Source organism: Podarcis bocagei (assembly GCF_964188305.1).
Source record: "Podarcis bocagei genome assembly, chromosome: 15".
In the NCBI taxonomy this organism is placed as follows: Eukaryota; Metazoa; Chordata; class Lepidosauria; order Squamata; family Lacertidae; genus Podarcis; species Podarcis bocagei.
The window spans coordinates 30,743,549-30,762,432 of NC_138141.1; the positions used below are offsets into that span (position 1 = coordinate 30,743,549).

The 18,884-nt window shown below is 49.5% G+C and overlaps 2 protein-coding genes and 1 long non-coding RNA gene across 3 annotated transcripts; all 3 read right to left on the minus strand.

The window, feature by feature from the left end:
* Positions 1-58: 58 nt before the first annotated feature.
* BCL7B (BAF chromatin remodeling complex subunit BCL7B) lies at positions 59-7,104 on the minus strand. The gene is made up of 6 exons (XM_081173218.1): positions 6,939-7,104; positions 5,476-5,551; positions 4,501-4,600; positions 2,678-2,848; positions 2,075-2,154; positions 59-1,007 (listed from the first exon to the last, which is right to left on the minus strand). The coding sequence occupies exons 1-6, from the start codon at positions 7,028-7,030 to the stop codon at positions 915-917; spliced, it is 612 nt and encodes a 203-aa protein (XP_081029344.1). The 5' UTR covers positions 7,031-7,104; the 3' UTR covers positions 59-914.
* A 2,581-nt stretch (positions 7,105-9,685) lies between these two features.
* TBL2 (transducin beta like 2) lies at positions 9,686-18,585 on the minus strand. Its single transcript, XM_081173101.1, has 7 exons — positions 18,380-18,585; positions 17,302-17,432; positions 16,370-16,554; positions 14,890-15,041; positions 14,024-14,150; positions 11,202-11,354; positions 9,686-10,245 (listed from the first exon to the last, which is right to left on the minus strand). The coding sequence occupies exons 1-7, from the start codon at positions 18,531-18,533 to the stop codon at positions 9,789-9,791; spliced, it is 1,359 nt and encodes a 452-aa protein (XP_081029227.1). The 5' UTR covers positions 18,534-18,585; the 3' UTR covers positions 9,686-9,788.
* Positions 15,586-16,362, minus strand: LOC308574918. Its single transcript, XR_014002629.1, has 2 exons — positions 16,165-16,362; positions 15,586-15,849 (listed from the first exon to the last, which is right to left on the minus strand). It is a non-coding gene; the product is annotated as an uncharacterized lncRNA (long non-coding RNA).
* Positions 18,586-18,884: the final 299 nt, after the last annotated feature.

Sequence of the window (18,884 nt, forward strand, 5' to 3'; positions counted from 1 at the left end):
CTGCAAGCCCAAGCTACTCACCACCGCTTCCCAACACACATACACACACACAGAGGGATTACTTCAAATAGTTTTAATTTTAAAAATATTCTCTTCAGTGCTAAAATATCTCTTTGCTTCCCTGCGTGGCTGGGCACTCCGCACCACAGCAGGGCCTTGATCGCAAACTCCATTCCGCATGCGGATCGCGACGGAGGGGACAGGTCTGCAGAGGCAGGGGGGGCCGTGGGGGTCAGTGGCAGCTGCTTCTGCCATAAGGGCTGCAGGGTCCCTTTGGTGCCCAGGGCGGCCTCCTTGACCCCCAAGGCCAGGCCAGCCCCGCTGGCAAGGGAGTGTGCCTTCTGGCCACCTGACCCCAGCCAAGGCAGCCTTGGCTTCCTCGAACATATCCCACCTCCAGCGAGGGCCCACTGCTTGGTGGGCAGAGACCTGGCTTACTCCAGTGCTAATGGCTTAACCCCACAACTATTGCACAGCATCCCAGCTGGGCTCCCCGCCAGGCCCTGCCCCTCCTCGCAGGAGAGTCGTTCGCTCCCTGCAGGAGGAGAGGCGGTGCGTGGACCTCGGGGGTTGCCCGTTATGTGCTGACAACTCCTCTTTCCCTACGGAAACCTCCCAAGGGGTTGCCCCCCGGAGCCACAAAGAGGGCAAATTAAAAAGCGGACAGGAGAAGCCCCGACAACGCCTTGTCCTTTAGGCGTGCGGGTTGGGAAGATGTGGCCGGCTGGCTCCGAGGGGCATTGGGAAAATATTGCACGGGGTGGTAGGGGGAGAAAGGCGGCCTCTGGAAGGGCCGTGGGAACAGCAAGTTGATTCTTGGAGGGGAGCGGAGGTGGAAGAGGATGCCGACTTTGAGAGAGTGGCATCCTGGGGGCGGGGTGGCTCTTGGGACGGGGCAGAAGCGGGCGAGCTGGCTAGCTCTCGGAGGCCACCTGGCACGTGGCATTCTGGTCTGTGCAAAATCGCTTGAGCGGAGGCGCACCGGAATCCTCCTCTGTGCCAGGCACCTGCAGGAGAAGAACACAAGGAGCTGCTTTACATACCGAGCCTGGCTCTGACTTGTTCTCTCTAGCACAGGGCTGCTAACTGATTACAAAGGAGGAGATTCTTAATAAACCATAGGAATAACTTTCCGAGGGTAAAGGCCATTCAACAGCGGAACAGACTCCATTGGAAGGTGGTGGACTCTCCTGGGAGGTTTTAAAGCAGAGGTGGGGGGGGGCTACTGTCAGGGATTCTTTACCTGAGACCCCTGCACTGCAGAGGGTTGGACTAGATAACCCTTGGGGTCTCTTCTCTGGTTCATTCAGGGCCATCAGCATTAAGAAAACCTACCATACTGCTGTCACTTTCTCTAAGCCTTTGAGTCAGAGTGGGCTATAAATTCAGTTAGTAGAAAGGCTGCAGCCGTGCTCCCCAAATGAAAACCCTCTCCAGAATCTCCATGTGGGATAACCAGCTTCATATAAGCAACATGCTGAAGTCAAATTAATGCATGAAGGGGCTAAGACCATAGAGTAAGCTGTCCTGTCAGGCTTAGCTCACTTTGGGAGGGATCAGGTAATTAAGCCTTTGTTCCTCCTCAGTCTACCTGAGCTCAGGCCACATGGCTCTCACAAGCCACTCCTAATTTCCTCTACCAATAATTTAAGAACTTTCACCACTTTGTAACAGCTAAGTTTTACTGCCTGTGCAACCTTTTCTGAAACACATGAATATGATCTTTGGAGAGCTTGTAAGCAAACTATTTTTTAGTTTATCAGGCATGTGGTCTTTATCCTATGCTGGGGGAAGAAGGAAATTTCGGAACTCACATCTGAAAGGTCTAACAGCATATATTTCTACACTTTCATTTGCTGCATGTTTTGTGATTTTACATTTCTGTTGGCGTTCACTCACCAAAGAGTATGTGCCCCAAACTTGGATCTTGGCATTTAAGGAATTCTGCTTTTATATACCTCATTTTTCCTTGAACCAACACCAGTTTTCTGGGGCGTGGATCTAGAATGCTCCAGCCACCAAGCCCTAGATCCCAGAGACAGCTGATTAACTCTGCCTGGCTCACCATCCTTACCTGAGCCTCCAGTGGAACCGGCTCTTCCTTCGTGAGAGTTGGAGGCTCATCGGCTACTTCAGAGGGCGGAAGGGCAGGCTCTGGAAACAGGAGTTGACAAGTGTTTTCAGCAAGTGTTAAAAAGCTAGCACAGAAGGAGCCCACCGAATCTCTAGTGGCAGGGAGTTCCACAGGACTGAGGTGATGCCACTAGAAACTTGGGAAATGAACCCCATCAACTTAGGGGATGCCCAAGGACGCTTGATGATCAACCTTGGAAAGAAGGCAATCCCTGAGGTACCCTGGACCTAAGTTGTTCAGGGCTTTGTAAATTAATACTAGGACCTTGAACCTGGCTTGGTAGTGGATGGGCAGCCTCGCATAGAGCGCATTGCAATAGTCCAGTCTCAAGGTTGCCAATGCATAGAATACGGTGGTCAGGCTATCCCTCTCAAGGAATGGCTATAGAATTACCAGATGAAGATAGTAAATGTTCCTTTTCCCAGGTAGAAGCTGCCTGTCAGGGGATGCCCCACTCCACCTGCCCTTTCCCCTCCAGGGCAGTGGTCACCCTCGATGGGCCTCCCCTGCCCCACCGCAGTGCCCTTGGGCTAAGCCACTCACCTTCCAAGGGCTCCTGCCCCAGCGTGGGCGGCTGAGAGTCATCAGCCCGGAAGTCGGAGGCGTGGCTGGGGCTCATGGACTCACTCTGCTGGGGGCTGGGGCTGGAGGCCAGGCTGCTGTCCGCCTTGAGTGGGTAGGTGTCCGAGAGGGAGCTCTGGTTGCTGTTCTCATCTGTAATGCATGGGGAGGGAGAGGCTGCCTCAGGAGCTGGAGCCAGGAGCAGCACTGCCGGCTCCTGTGTCTGCATTTTCCACACCTGAGAGGCCACCTGGTTTGGAATGGGTTGCTCTTGGGGCTTCCCACTGTGGGCAGATGCAAGCTTCCCTACCCTAAGGAAATGAAGAGAGCCCTGCTGGGTCAGGTCAATGTCTCGCATGCTCTTCTCACAATAGCCAGTCTGACGCCTGTGAGAAACCAGCAAGCAAGATTCGAGCACTTTCATCTCCTGCTGTTTCCAGAAACTGATATTCAGAAGCATCTGAATGCACAGTCATCATGGCTAGTAGCCATTGGCTGGTACTCAAATTCTGCAGCTCACTGAGATCCCACTGGAGACTGAGCTGGGCACACATAAGATGATGATGCTGGATCAGACCAATGGCCCATCTCATCCAGCACCTTCTCACAGCAACTGGGATTCAGAAGCATTGCTGCCTCTGTGGAGGCAGAACATAGCTATCATGGCTAGTAACCACCGAAAGCCTAATTTCACTCCATGAATTTGCCTAATCCTCTTTTAAAGCCATTCAAACTGGTGGCCATCACTGCCTCCTGTGGGAGGGAGTTCCATAGTTTAACTCGTATGAAGTCCTTCCTTTTATCTGTCCGGAATCTTCTACTTCACTGGATGTCTGTGAGTTCTAGTGTTATGACAGCAGGAGAAAATGTTTTCTCCATCCACTTTCTTCAAGCCATGCAGAATTTTACAAACTTCAGTCCTGTCTCTTCTTACTCGCATTTTCTCTGAATTAAAAAGTCCAACCCTCAAACCGGACGACGACACCCACACAGACAGACGGCCAGAAGCTGAGAAAGTCTTCTGGTCAGGGCAGCGGGCCAACTGCAATTCTGTGAGAAGGCAGGACTGAAACCCACCAGCTGGGTGTGGAATCTTGAGAACTTCAGCCTTTCATTTTAAAAAGCAAGCACAATGTTTCTAACCCTTATGACGTGAAGCGATTCTCAGAAACATCTGGCTAAAGTCTCAAGAATGAAAAGCGAGGGGCACTGAATAGGCTTTCTAGTGCTGGTGATGGCTGTGCAATCAGTGTCTGCCCCTTTCTAGAATGCCAGCTGAAACCAGAGTAGATTATGCAAACTATTGGGGGGGGGGGATGGCGCAATGATGTAGAATCAGAGAAATGATGCAATTTTGCTTCCTGGCATAAGTTTTACAGGTCACTGTAGCAGGTCAACGTCTCCTGCTTGGCTGGCATGCCAAAGTCGAAGGCAGAGGAGGACATAAGGGCCAAATGCGGAACTCTGGGCCTCTCCATCCAGCCCTCCAGAGCCTCACTAAGCTACACTTCCTTCCCAGGTTGCCCAGGCCACCTGCCTCACAAGCCTTCCTCAAGTGCTAATGCCTAGCTGGAAATGTGTCCTTGAAGCGTGATAAGGCCTCTTGGCTTGCCTGGAGAGAGGATGGAGATGTGTGAGTGTGTAGAAAGCTTTGACTGTGGCAAGGCCAAAATCCTACCAGGCAAAGGGGAGTATCAGATGAATTGCTCGACCCACTTTGGTCTCTGGGCCTGCCCACCACTGTCTCATGGCCCCAGAAAGTTGCCCCCAAGAGAACGCAACCCTTTGCTCCCCAGCCTACTCACCCTGGAACTCCAGAAGGAGCGAAGAGTTGGCCGCCCCTTCGGCTGGGAAGCCGTTCTGCTCCCGGGAAGCAGGAGTGCTGCAGGTTTTGGACTTCTCTTTCTTGAAGGGAGAGAAAAATAAGGCTGTGAGTTTCCCCTGCCAGCACTGGGACCCAATGCTCCTCAGTGGTGCTTCATCAGCCTGGAGGTTGTGGGGGTACAAATGCGAAAGAAGATTCTGCCCTGGGTCTAGTACTCGGGCTTAAAGCAGGGCTGAGAGGGTGGCATCCAGATGCTGGACCCCAACAACTAGGAGTCCCAGCAGCCAAGGGTGATGGGAGATGGCAACATTTGGAATGCCGCAGGTTCCCCATTCCAATCTTGGAGGGAATCGTCATCAAAACCAATTGCTTTTTAAAGGAAAGGGCTTTAACAGTGCTGTGCTGTTTTTATTATCTGTATTTCAATCATTTGCCCGCCCCACCCCGTTGTTTTAATCCTACTAGAGTTTAATTAGTTTTTAATGATTATATTTTATATGCTGTAAGCTTATTTCATCTGTTTTAATTTGTGTAAGCCACCTTGAGTCCCTGTCTGGGGGAAAGGCGGATATTAATAATGAATTATAATAGTAACCATGATGATGATGATGTTGTGGCATACGCAAAACTGGGCACCCAAGAAGGCAGGAATAAAATTCAAAATGGTATTTGCAGAATAGAAAACTGGAGCCCAACAAATGCAGGATGTTCTTCATTTGGCAAAGCAAGACAATCAAATGAACACTTAGGCAAAACTGCCGTCATCGAACACCAGACAGCCACCCTGGTCTGCCTCCTGCCTCCACAGGAGACAGAAGTGACCCTTTGATGCTTCATTTGGATATGTCTACAATGGAAAGGGGGAAAGAGGGGGCTCCTCCAAGCCCCTGTTTAGTGTTGGAAGATAGCCCTCCTTCTCTTGCTCCCCAGAACGGCTTGGTGCTCATCCCCTCACCTCTTTGCTGTCGGCAACAGGCACCCACTTGAATATCCGCAGGGATGTGTCTCCCACCGTCACCCATTTCTTCTCCCTGAGCGAGGATAATGAAAGAGATTAGGTGCAGCCACAACGATGATGAAGATGAATATCACCACCCTCTCCTGCCACATGTCTCCCACTGGGCAATTGCCTTTGCCTTCTGGGGCTGCGATGAGGCCAGGGAGAAACTGTGCAGCATGGGTTGGGAACCGTAGGCCTGTGTGCTAAATCTGGCCCCTCGCCCTCTGCTCCTGGTCGTGCCCCGTGCTCTATCAGAGCACTTCTACCTGCCTGGAATGTGTCCCTGAACTATGACGGTGCCTCTCACTTGCCTTGGATGGAGAGAGGCACCTATTGACTTTGGCATGGCCAGAATGTAGCCTACTCAATAAAGGTCAAGAGGGCACCCCAATCTTTTGCCTCTGGTCTCCACTGGCACCTGAAGGTTTTCCACAGGGGAATTTAAAAGGATCCAGTGTCTCTGCTTTATAGAGCTCTTTCTCTCTCTCCGGCAGGCTCAGACAATGGGATAAACAGCAGTGCCCATGCCCCACTCAGGGTATACCTTGGCTAAAAGGAACCTGATGCTACCGACTTAACACAAAGTAGGAGTGTAAGAACTGCTTTGCTGCGTCGGACCCAGGTATGCCCACCCAGGCTACCATCCTGGTAAGAAAGCAGCCATCTAGGAAGGTCTCAGGTCATCAGATGAGGCCCTTTCTTTGGCTGCCCCAAAATTCGCAGATAAAGCTGCAACAGTGGCCTTTAGCTTAGGGTTCAAATCCCTGGCATCTCCAAGTAGGGCTGGGAAAGGCTCCCAGGATGAACTCCCAGCAGTAGCAGCCCGATGCCTTCCATGAAAAGCAGAGCATGAAGATAGATTGCCCCTTTCTCTGGAGGTGCCATTTGAGATAATGACAAGGAATAAAATGCCTAAGTACTGTTTCCACCTCCCCCTGACCTGCCTCGTAGAAACCATGCAGGCAAAGAGCTCAGAAAAAAAGCGTAAAATATGTAAATAAGCAAGAAACGCATGTGCAAATTGAGCGGCATACGCCAACTAAGCAAGAGCTTCTCTCTCCAGCAAACTGGGTCAGTCCGCGGCAGGTAGACTAGTCAGTCCCCATGACAACTGGGTCCCCCGCCCCTCCAGGTCCCTTTTGGAGCGACTGGCCAAGCGTCACGCCAATCCTAGCAGCCAGGCATCACCCGCCTCTGAACTATGATTGGCCGGCAGCCCCGCCAAGCACATCTCTCCCCGCAACCCCACCTCTACAACAAGCACAATGCCATTGGCCACTTCGGGAAGGCCCCGCCCATCGCGCCAAACGGCTGCCGTCGGTTGGTTGGGCCACTGTCACCAAGGCCCCAGCCGCCGAGGATTGGATGACCCGCCGCCAAGCCCCTCCCACCAACGGCCCCTCCCCCCGTCCCCTCACCATTTGCGGACGCGCTCGATGGCCGCCATAACTTTTTTGATGTCATCCTTGGCCCTGCTGCGGGTCTCGGCCCGCACCGAGCGACCCGACATGGCGCCCGTGGCCTCGGCAGCGCCAGCTCCCGCAGCAGCAGCAGCTTTGCCCAGCCGCGCTGCGCATGCGCGCGACTGCCCCCACACCCGCCGTGCGTAACGCGTCAGCGCCCTTGCCCCGCCCGAGGGAGCAATCTGACTTCACTGCGCATGCGCAAGCCGGTTCCACTCCCGTGCGCATGCGGAAGGGCGGAGCTTTAATGCACTCTGTACATGCCCTACGGCAACGGTCTTGTTCATTTATTTATTATTAAATTTTAAAACTGATCCCTAAGCAGTGATAATGAAGACGTGGGAAAAAGCGGCTTTACAGACAGGCATGTATGCATATGGTGCTCACTTCAGTCCTCAGCAAGGTAGAGCAGGGAAAGGTTTCTTTTTATCTGAGACCCTGGAGGGCTGTTGCCAGTTAGTGTAGAATGGATAGACCAGTGGCCTGACTTGGCAGCTTCCTATTTCAACTCTTTGGTCGTTAATCATGAGGACTAGAAACATTTTAAAGGGAGAAGTTCAGTGGTGGAGCATGCTTTGCATGGTACCCGTTTGCAATCTGAATGAACACCAATGCCCTCCTCACAAATACAGCTGTGTCATAATTTGAATCCTGTGTTTTCAGGGATAAGGTACAGCTCTTGAACATCAGAAATGCAAACTTTCTGCATACATGGTGAGCCCAAACTGCCAACTACTGCACTTTTGGGCACATCCCACCATCTCACAGCACCTAGAGAAAATATGCTCAGACTGATGCCTCTTAAGGGGAAGACTGGGCTGGGTCCACTGTGGCACTCCACAATGTTGCTGAACTACAACACTCATCATCCCTAGCAAGTGTGACCTAGGGCCACAGATGGGCATTATAGTTCTGCAAAATCTGGAGGGCCAAAGATTCCCTACACCTGGGCTAGACCAAGGCAGCCCTCCTACCCTGAAGGATGTCTTAGCTGTGATTGGTTGCCCTGCAGAGCCAGCCAATAACTGTTCATTTATGTGAGGCTTGATCCTATGCTACGAAACTCCTCCTTTGTTCAATGGGCCTTACTCCAAAGTAAGCAGGCAAAGGATTGTAGCTTTCAATTGGCTGCTACCTTGACAGTTCTTTCAGTCAAATGCGGTGGGCAGTGAAATATAAATAAAACAAAATAAGGTATCAAGCCTGGTGGACTTAGATTGATCATGTCCAGTGGAATCTTTTGAAGATCTCAAAATCACGGAACACAAAAAGCAGGTAGTGAACATTTTGCCCTTTCGCCATGGAAAAAATCTGTGAAAACACCATCACCTAGAGAGGGACCAATTTTAGAAAAGAGCTCATGCGCTGGAGCCGAATCTCCCTATCGTAACAAAGCCCAGCTGATAGCAGAAGCGTTCAGAGCCTCAGGTTACTCACACTGTATCTGTGACAATTAAATGGGGAAGAAATCCAGGACACAGCAACAGATACACAGCAGAAATAAGATACAGACCATCTCTCTTTAAAAGGTGATAGCTGATTAATGTGGGTCAATCTCACATTTATAACCCACAAAAAGATTCAAAGAGCTGCATGGATGTATATTTTTTAAAATGTGCCAGGTACCAACCCTTAGGTGCATTCAACTTGGGCAGCATTTAGACATGATCACTGCACGCCAATACCACTGCCTAACAGAAGGTGTCTTTGGAAACCTATGCTGAAGGCAGCAACCCCAGCAGCAGGAGAAATGGTTTTCACTGGTAGGACTGGAGGGACTGAAACTATCTGCAGTGGAAGTCTGGCAGGGAGTTTAGGCCTGGCATGGGGAACACATGTTGTTGGACTCCTAGGTCCCATAGCCTGTCAGCATGGGCAATGCAATGGTCAGGGCGGGTGATGCGAACTGTGGGCTCAACAGCATCCAGAGGGCCATAGATTGCCTGTTCTTGGTTAAAGTGTCCAACATCACAGTATGAAAAGCTTCCAAGAGAGCAAAATTGACCAAAAGTTGACCACAGCAGGATAGCAGGACAGTGGCCTAATCTAGGCAGACATATATTTTGTTCTTAAATAAGAGTAGACTTAAATTATGTGGTGTGAGCCAGAGAGTAAAATACTAAGAATGTTTACTCAGAAGTATGCCTGGTTAGCATGGTGAGCTTCAGTGCAATCCTTACTTGTGTATCCAGAAGTGCCACACTGAGTTCAACGGGACTTTCTCCCAGGTAAGCATGCAGCTTAAGCCCTCTCACTATTAAAAATTCATTCCTTCCTCTGTATGGTTGACTCTGTAAATTAAACACCCATCAGTGGACTAGGATGAGTCAATAAAATAAAAAGTAGATCAAGAAAGAATTAAGGGACCCCCCCCCCATAGCTCTGCCCTGCATTAAACACCATCAGTGTGAGGCCAGCTGATCCACTGCCCCTACAGCAAAGCACTTCAACCTGCTTTTTAGGGCTATATATGCTGTGTTGGAGCAAGGTCTACACCCCACACCCTTAAAAAAAATAAAGCTAGTTCTGCTCTCTTGTGACATGTAGGGACAGACCCACTCTTGGGATGGCTCAGACCCAAGTGGGAACAATTCAAAAAAACTTTTTTCATGCCCTGTATTAGAGGCCTAGTCTGGAAATGAGCAATGCTCCTCTGCTTTTCTCGTGGCGACAGGCTTCATCAAAACTTGGGAGAGCTACAGTTGTGCAAAACATATTTTATTAGCCGTCTCTCTGACATGAAAATCCTAGCCCTGGGTCTGCCCAGCAGAAGCCACCCCCGCACCCCCCTGCTCTGGGAAGGGCTCAGTTGCCCTTGCCATAGATGGCGTCCAGAGCGTTCTGGGCACTTGTGACCTGCTGCTGCAGTCTCTGCTTTGTCGACTCATTGGTGGCCTTTTTCAGCAGGGCCTTCATCTCCTCCACCACAGCCCGGTAGCCCGTCGTGTTGTGAAAGATGCGGATAGCCCGGTCTCCGCAGGAGGCCAGGAAGCGGCTGCTCACATCGAAGGCCAAGTCTGTGATGTGCTCGCCATGGACGCCCTCAAAGCGCTCCTCTTCCTCGCCATTCCGGGTATTGTAAACAAAGATGCTGGTCCTGCTGGAGATGGCCAGGGCTCGGGCATCAGGGGACAGGGCGATGCGACAGGGCTGCGCCACCTGGCACCGACCTGTCAGGAGCAGGTACGGGTCCTGTTGCTTTTTGTATTCGACATCTGTGTCCCATAGTTTCCATGTTCCATCCTTTGAAACCGTTGCCATCCTGGGTTGGGGGAGGAAAGAAGACATTACCCTCCGGCTGAAGTCTTGAGCTGTAGAAGCTGCAGCTGTGGCAGAATGCTGCCTCAGGCTGAGAGGACGTCCCACTAAGTCTCCATCAGCTTCTTGCTGATGGCTGACTGGGTTCCTCACCTCTGCTTTACTACCTGTTTCCCCCTGGGTTTGGGCTGTCAGAGGCAAGCTGTGAAATTCAGCTTTGGTTTAAATTGTTACTCACCTGGCTGCCAATTCATATTGCTCACATTGGTGGTTTAAAGCCCTAAATGATTCAGGTGCAAAACACCTGAAAGACTAGTTGCCTCCTTCCCTACAGATGCTCTTGGGTCAGCAGAGGGAGACCTCTTGGTAGTTCCTTCGCCTTTAGAGGCTTGGAGGGTGGTGGCCTGGGAGAGGGGCAGCCACTGAGCTGTGGACCTCCCTGCCACGTCTGTTGCCTTCATTATACAGCTTTCAAAGGATGCTGAAGACGCACCTCTTTGCTACCCTGGCTTTTGACACCTGAGGTGTATGCTTTTAGGAGCCACCTTATTTTTATGGCTGTAACTTGTTTTCAGTCGTTTTAAATATTGTGTTTTAATGCTGTAACCAGTCCCAGGACCTTAAGGTGCAGGGCGGATAATAAATTAACTAACAACAACAACAACAGTCTGAAGCCATTTAGCATAGAATCCTCATGAAATAACCAAACCAGGATGCTTGTCCCTGGGCATGGAGGACAGTGCTATGGTGTAACTTCAAATCTTGGAAGGAGGTTCCTTCTGGCTGCTTAGTTATAGGGGAGGAGATGCGGGCAAGAAGCGGCCAGTCCAAAGGACCTCCTGGCCACACCCACCCAGCGCAGCAGATAACCAGGAGTGCTCTTTGGAGGAGTCAGCAGGTGACAAACAGGACACAGAACTACCAGAGGGAAGTGCAGCTGGAAGAGGGTTCCTCACTTACCGCCTGGAGTCATTGGAGAAAGAGAAGGAATACACGCCAGCCGTGTGCCCCTTCAGCTCAAAGGCCCTGGTCACCTCCCGGAAGTCCCCACTCTTGCTGAAACACACCTCCCATACCTTCACGTCGGGAGTGAAGCCACACGATGCAACGAACCTGAAGGAAAGGGAAGCCACAAGGGAGAGAAGTGCCCTGTTATTCCCAAGCCAGGCTGTGCCAAATCAATTGCACCAACCAGCCTTGAAAGTTTCCTCTTCCCAGTTGCTCCAGACCACTCTTGCCTCATATTCCTGGGAACAGCACATGTAAGGCTTGTTCACATGTTACACTAAATGCATGTATAAGCTTTCTCTACACACATTCATGTGTTTGTGTGAAAGTGTATACCTGTTGATCTGCACAGCTCATCTCTTTTGCACACAGATTGTACATGTGTTGAAAGCAACCTGAGAAAAGTTCAATAGTATGTCTTGACTTTGTCTGCTTCATTGACTTTGCAAAGGCCTTTGACTGTGTCGACCACAGCAAACTATGGCAAGTTCTTAAAGAAATGGGAGTGCCTGATCACCTCATCTATCTCCTGAGAAATCTCTATGTGGGACAAGAAGCTACAGTTAGAACTGGATATGGAACAACTGATTGGTTCAAAATTGGGAAAGGTGTACGGCAAGGCTGTATATTGTCTCCCTGGTTATTTAACTTATATGCAGAATTCATCATGCGAAAGGCTGGACTGGATGAATCCCAAGCCAGAATTAAGATCGCCGGAAGAAATATCAACAACCTCAGATATGCAGATGACACAACCTTGATGGCAGAAAGTGAGGAGGAATTAAAGAACCTTTTAATGAGGGTGAAAGAGGAGAGCGCAAAATATGATCTGAAACTAAACATCAAAAAATGAAGATCATGGCCACTGGTCCCATCACCTCCTGGCAAATAGAAGGGGAAGAAATAGAGGCAGTGAGAGATTTTACTTTTTTGGGCTCCATGATCACTGCAGATGGTGACAGCAGTCACGAAATGAAAAGACGCCTGCTCCTTGGGAGAAAGGCGATGGCAAACCTAGACAGCATCTTAAAAAGCAGAGACATCACCTTGCCAACAAAGGTCTGTATATTTAAAGCCATGGTTTTCCCAGTAGTGATGTATGGAAGTGAGAGCTGGACCATCAAGAAGGCTGATCGCCGAAGAATTGATGCTTTTGAATTATGGTGCTGGAGGAGACTCTTGAGAGTCCCATGGACTGCAAGAAGATCAAACGTATCCATTCTTAAGGAAATCAGCCCCGAGTGCTCACTGGAAGGACAGATCGTGAAGTTGAGGCTCCAATACTTTGGCCACCTCATGAGAAGAAGAGAAGACTCCCTGGAAAGGACCCTGATGTTGGGAAAGATGGAGGGCACAAGGAGAAGGGGATGACAGAGGACAAGATGGTTGGACAGTGTTCTCGAAGCTACAAACATGAGCCTGACCAAACTGCGGGAGGCGGTGGAAGACAGGAGTGCCTGGCGTGCTCTGGTCCATGGGCTCACGAAGAGTCGGACACGACTAAATGACTAAACAACAACAAATGTCTTGACTTTGGTGAAGCATGTCAAAGTCTCCCATTATATTCTTGTTGACAGTGTAGTGTAGTGATTAGAGTGTTGAGCTAGGTCCTGGGGGACCAGGATTCAAATTCCCACTTGGCCATGAAGCTCACTGGGTGACCCTGGGCCGGTCAATGCCTCTTAACCTAAGCTACCTCATAAGGTTGTTGTGGGGAGAGGGAGAGAACCATGTGTACCACCTTGAACTCTTTGGAGGAATATAAATGCAATAAATAAATAAGTTAGAAAAGGGGTGTTTGGACACTACTGAGGTTGGAGCCACATGAAGCAACCGTACACTGGCGTGTGCTCATTGATGGCTGCTGTGTCTTAACTGTGTGTGTGTGTGTGTGTGTGTTGTGTGTGGAGTGCCACAGGGCTTTGTCCTACGCCTTGTGCTAATATTTTTTATAAATGATCTGGATCAGGGAGTAGAGAGGACACTCATCAAATCTGCCAATGACACAAAGCTAGAAGAGAGAGAGAGAAAGCTAACACCACCCTAGTTAGGCCACATCTGAATTCTGGACAACACATTTTAAGGAGGATACTGACAAACGTTCTCCTGAGGAAGGTGACTAGGATGGTGAGGAGTTTGGAAATCAAATCCTGTAACAGCTGAATGAGTTGAGTTTGTTTAGCCTGGAGAAGAGAAAACTCTCTCTCTCTGTCTCTCTCTCTCTGTGTGTATATGTGTGTTGTGTGTGAGTGAGTGAGAGAGAGAGAGAGAGAGAGAGAGAGAGAGAGATAAGAGAAAGGGCAGCAGTCTTCAAATATCTGAGAAGCTTAGAAAATGGAGCAAACTTGTCTGCTGTTGCTCCAGAGGGCAGGAATGGGTCTACAGTGGGTGGAAACTTCAGGGAAGCAGATTTCTGCTCAATGTGAGGAGAAGCATCTTGAACATAAGAGGAATCTTGAGAATGAGACACAATGGGTTGGGAAACCACAGACCCTCTTTCACTGGAGGGATTTAAGCAGAGGCTGGGTTGTCATGTGGCAGGAAACCTGTCGTTGCCTCCTGCCTTGTAGACCCAACACCAATGAAGGTCTAGAGGACCTCCAAGGACCGTTCCAACTCGATGATTCTATTAACTCTTTGGCATTAGTTCAGAGCTAACTCTGGGGACATGCCCTTGGTTTTCTTGGCTCATGGGGGAATACAAGCAACTGACTGCCCTGAGGGTAAGCAGGTGGTAGAGAGCAGCTCAGCCGCGTAGCGGACACAACCCTTACCTTCCACATGGTGACACAGCTGAAAAGGTGTTGTTCATCTGGTTGGTGTTGATGGTGGCAAGGACGTCCCCCTTCGTGTCCAAGATGAGGATGGTGGTGTCACTGAAGGCGACCATGATGTACTTCCCTGGGGCAGGAGAGACAAGAGATCAGTGGCAAAGAGCTGCTAGCCATGGTTAACCTTGAGATACCAGCTATGCACTGAATAACAACCGCAGCACTGCAAGCACCCAGAAAGGAATGCCACTCAAGGTCATCTTTGAATATGGAGACGTTTGGTATAAAGGGCAGAGGATAAGGCCAATGAAGATTATACATTAGAACTTTCATACACAGAATAAAATGAAAAGAAAGATTATATTCTCACTTGGAAGTTTCATAAAAGTATGTAAATGCTTTAAACAATGTTTCAACATGAATGGAAATTGCTAAGAGTACAGCTGATAATTTTGGGTAACGCATTGTAATTGGAAAGAATTTTAAATAGTTTATGCAGTAATATTAGAAGCCAAGGTCGCGCCAACAATAGTGAGTGGGAAATCATTTAATTAAAATTGTATTCATTTGTAATAATTTGTGAAAATTGGCTTGTGATTTGGAAAATCAATAAAAAATAATTGGCAAAACACACACACACGTCAGAAACCATGGGATGGGAGAGGGCTTTTGTGCTCCAGACCAGCTTGTGGGTTTCTTACTGGGACATCTGGCTGGCCACTGTGAGGACAGGATGCTGAACTAGACAGGCCCTTGGGCTGATGCAGCAGTTTTTTCTTAGGGTTTCATTGGCTCTCCCCGGCCAATTCAGCTCTGGGTACTTAGGAAGCCAAACCCTAGAAAAGAGAGCCCCCTCGCCTCTTCCATACCTGTGTCTGCGACTCCAATGTTGATGATGGGGGCTCTGTGCAGCTTTGGGAAGTCTTCTGGAAGTGCGGCGTATGTGAAGCTGCCGTCTTCCTTCTTTGTCATTTTGAACAGCCTGAGGGTGTCTCCGTTGGCCAGCCACGCAATAAAGGCTCTGCTTGAAGAAAGGAGAGGCAGTGCCTGTAAGCAGCACAAGTACAAGCTGCTCCAACAGCCTCAAGTCCATCCCCCAGCCCCAAGTGCTTTGCCAGTGTTTCCATTGTTGCTCCTGGAAGTAAAGCTGGCAGGGTGTTGTATGGGCACCTGTGCTGTCCTCCTTCAGCATTCCCCTAATCAAACTCCAATGCCAGTTCAATGTTAACATAAGGCTGGCAGGGGATGAGAGTAGTGAGGAAGAAGCTTGACAACAGGCTTGCTCCATCGCTGCTGTTACAGCAGAGAAGGACAGTGGCTTGGACCAGCAGTAGCAGACCTGGACAGGTGGTCAGTGCTGACACCCCCTACTCCAGGATAGCATTTACTAACACTGGTTTATAGGAATTGACTCCCTTCCCACCCTCACTGCTTGGAATGAGCTAGTTTGCAAAGTTTGCTAAGTTAGTTCCAAAATCTTTGAGCTACACCTCCTGTAATTGCTGGCTGAACAGAATGTGAATTACATTTGTTGTGGGGTAGAATTTTGAACAGTTTTTATTTCACAGTCATGTCCTTAAGTGTGTATCTTCCCCTCGTTGATACTTTTTGGACCTTTAAGCTTAAATATAATAATTGCTGGGAAAAACCAAACTAAACACGTCACATTCCACTGTGGTTTTGAAAAATGTTTCCTTACTCTTCTTAAATATATCTTATACTTCAGCAAAGCAGCTTATAACATTCTGAAGGCTGAAATGACTGTGAACTGAACTGGTTCATTTTGTAAGGAGACAGACATAAACTGGAATTAGTTGCTTTGGGGGATGCTGAACTTAATAATAATAATAATAATAATAATAATAATAATAATAATAATAATAATAATAATAATAAATTTTATTTATATCCCGCCCTCCCCAGCCAAGCCGGGCTCAGGGCGGCTAACAACAATCAAATAAACAATCAAATAATAACACATTCTAAAAAATTTCATTATAAAAATTAGTTAAAATCAAATTGATGGCAACCGATTAAACAAAATTCTGTGCAGGTTGCCAGAGGAGGGAGTCAGGCTGCGCCCTGACCAAAGGCCTGGCGGAACAACTCTGTCTTGCAGGCCCTGCGGAAAGATGTACTTGAACTTAAACTTGAACTTAAACTAGCTCTAGCTACTAGCTCCTTTTTTAAAAAAGGGCTGATGACTCCACCGATCAACCTGAGCTGCTGGTAATTCTAATCCGTCCTCCCCATCTTCTTGGAAAGGATCAGCTAGTCTGCAATTTCAGCTGTAAAGAGGAGGAGGAGGAGCAAAGCTAATTGTCCCATGTCCAGGCACAGCCTCCCCACCTGGAGTCCGGGTAGAAGCAGACCAAAGTGGCATGGTCTAGCTCTACGTTGGCTCGCATGCAGCGGTGCTCCCGCTCCAGGAAGTCCTTGGTGCTCCAGATGCGGACGGTGCGGTCATCAGAACAGGACGCCAGGTACTTCCCATTGCTGCTGAAATCCAGGCAGGTGATGCTCCCACTGTGGCCCTGAAGAATGCAAAGAGGATCAACCTTTGGCCTCTCAACAAACTAAAAGTGGAAAAGAATACAGAGGTGCTCCATCCTGGGGTGTGCCCAAGAGCAAAGAGCTGGTTGCCATGCTGCAAAAGTGTTTGTTGATTTGATTTACATCCCATCTCTTCTCCAAAGAGCTCAAAATGGTGTACATGGTTCTCCCCCTCATTTAATTCCCACAACAACCTTGTGAGGTAGGTTAGGTTGAGAGGGGCTGACTGAACCAGGGTCAGCAAGTGAGCTTCATGGCTGACTGCAGATTTGTACCCTTGTCTCCCAAATCCTTGTATGATATTCTAACTACTACACCACCACACCTCTCTCAGGTCATAATCTTCCCCACTACTGTGAGTTTTTGCATTTCTAATCTACTGGCTCTTATATTTTTCTGCAATGTACATGTGTGTATGTGAGGAGAAAGGAGGATCCAGTATTTCCAAAAACCCAGAAGGGTTCTGAAGGGGCAAACCCCATCACTAGATAAAGACCAACTGGCAGGGCATCTGCTTTGCATGCAGAAGGTTCAATTCCTGGTATCTCCAGGTAGGGCTGGGAGCAACTCCTGGCCTAAAAACCCTGGACTAGCACTGCCAATCAATGCAGGCAATACTGAGCCAGATAGGTCTCTGACTTGCTATAAAGGTAAACTTCCTACATAAGATTAGCCCACTCCTTTTCCCGCGAAACACAGAACACAAGCTGTAGCCTGCCAGGCCTCACTTTGAGTGCTGAAGCCAGGAGCGGGTGGGTGAAGTTGTGTTGCTGGGGCTTCTCTTTGCGGATCCGCTGAAGCTGCTTCTGCTTCTTCGGGACTGATGTTTTGCTGGCTGCTTCACTGTTCACATCCTGATCTACAGAATACAATTGAAGAAAGTCATATTTTAAAAATAGGTAAGACGGACTGGACAATCAGCATTCTCCCAGAATTTAGAAGAGCAAGGCCAGATGCAGGACCATTTTTTCAAAATAGATTTTAAGTGTCCAAACATAATGGAGCTTGAAAACACAACTTACAATGCTATGAAAAAGCCAGTAATCCACAGAGCTGGAGAAGGCTCATATGTGCTTTGCCTGCAGAAGCTCTTAGGCACAATCCCTGGTGTCTCCAGGTAAGGCTGGAAAAGGCTCCCCATCTGAAACCCTGGAAAGCCACTGCCCGCCGGTGTTCACCATACTGAGCTAAATTATATAAAACTTAGCCCAAATTATGTAATTATATTGAATTTCACCTAAATTGTATTTATATCACAACACAACACATAATTGACAGAAACCATATTATGCAACCAATATAACTGAATATTGCGGGATGCGGGTGGCGCTGTGGGTTAAACCACAGAGCCTAGGACTTGCCAATCAGAAGGTCGGCGGTTCAAATCCCTGCGAGGGGGTGAGTTCCCGTTGCTCGGTCCCTGCTCCTGCCAACCTAGCAGTTTGAAAGCACATCAAAGTGCAAGTAGATAAATAGGGCGGGAAGATAATCGGCGTTTCCGTGCGCTGCTCTGATTTGCCAGAAGCGGCTGTCATGCTGGCCACATGACCCAGAAGCTGTACGCCGGCTCCCTCAGCCAATAAAGAGAGATGAGCGCCGCAACCCCAGAGTCAGTCACGACTGGACCTAATGGTCAGGGGTCCTTTTACCTTTATAACTGATTATTATATATGAGGCACTGCTTTCATCCTGAAATTTTGGCACGACTCAGCCTAGCGGCCCATTTTACAACTGGGGCAAAGTGAGGACTCCCGAAGGGGGTGTGGCTCGTCTTAAGCCCCGCCCCTCCTCGTCTCGCGCTCTCACCGTCTATCGTGACGGGCTCCGTCCCTTTCCGGCTGGGCTCCGCCTCCTCCGTCCTCCGCCTCAGCAGGATCAGCACCAGCCAGAGAACGAGGCCGCCGAGGACCAGCGACAGCCCCGCCAGCCACGCCGAACCCGGCACAGCCACCGCCTCCATCTTCCCTCCCGCCGCCGCCGCCTTCTCGCCTCAGCCACCTCAGCGCGCGGCACCAAGTCCGACGGGGACGCGCGCGGCACCGCCACCGACCAATGGGTGGCGAGTTCCGCCGCGTGCGCGTTCGCTGGCCGCCCTCAGTCATGCGCCGAAGCGGTTCTGAGGCGGAGGGGCGCGCGCGCAAAAGTAGCCTTCGCGGGATTGGCCACGCACTGTGCGCTTATTGGGCCGCAAAGAGGATTCGGGTGTAGAGGAGGATAGAGAAATTCCGGTTACCATTAAACTTCGTTTGTGGGTGGGGGGTTCCTCGTCTTTTCTCCCCGAGGGGGAGAAGAGACAGCTATCCATGTATAC

Excerpts from the sequence above, each read along its gene's own strand:
- BCL7B (XM_081173218.1), bottom strand. The coding sequence starts at position 7,030 with ATGTCGGGTCGCTCGGTGCGGGCCGAGACCCGCAGCAGGGCCAAGGAT. Across the intron at positions 2,849-4,500 it reads GCTCCTTCTGGAGTTCCAGG|ATGAGAACAGCAACCAGAGC; the intron begins GTGAGTAGGCTG and ends CATGCATTACAG. Across the intron at positions 1,008-2,074 it reads CGGTTCCACTGGAGGCTCAG|GTGCCTGGCACAGAGGAGGA; the intron begins GTAAGGATGGTG and ends CTTCTCCTGCAG.
- TBL2 (XM_081173101.1), bottom strand. The coding sequence starts at position 18,533 with ATGGAGGCGGTGGCTGTGCCGGGTTCGGCGTGGCTGGCGGGGCTGTCG. Across the intron at positions 14,151-14,889 it reads CATTGGAGTCGCAGACACAG|GGAAGTACATCATGGTCGCC; the intron begins GTATGGAAGAGG and ends CTCCTGCCCCAG. Across the intron at positions 11,355-14,023 it reads GCTGTGTCACCATGTGGAAG|GTTCGTTGCATCGTGTGGCT; the intron begins GTAAGGGTTGTG and ends CCTTTCCTTCAG.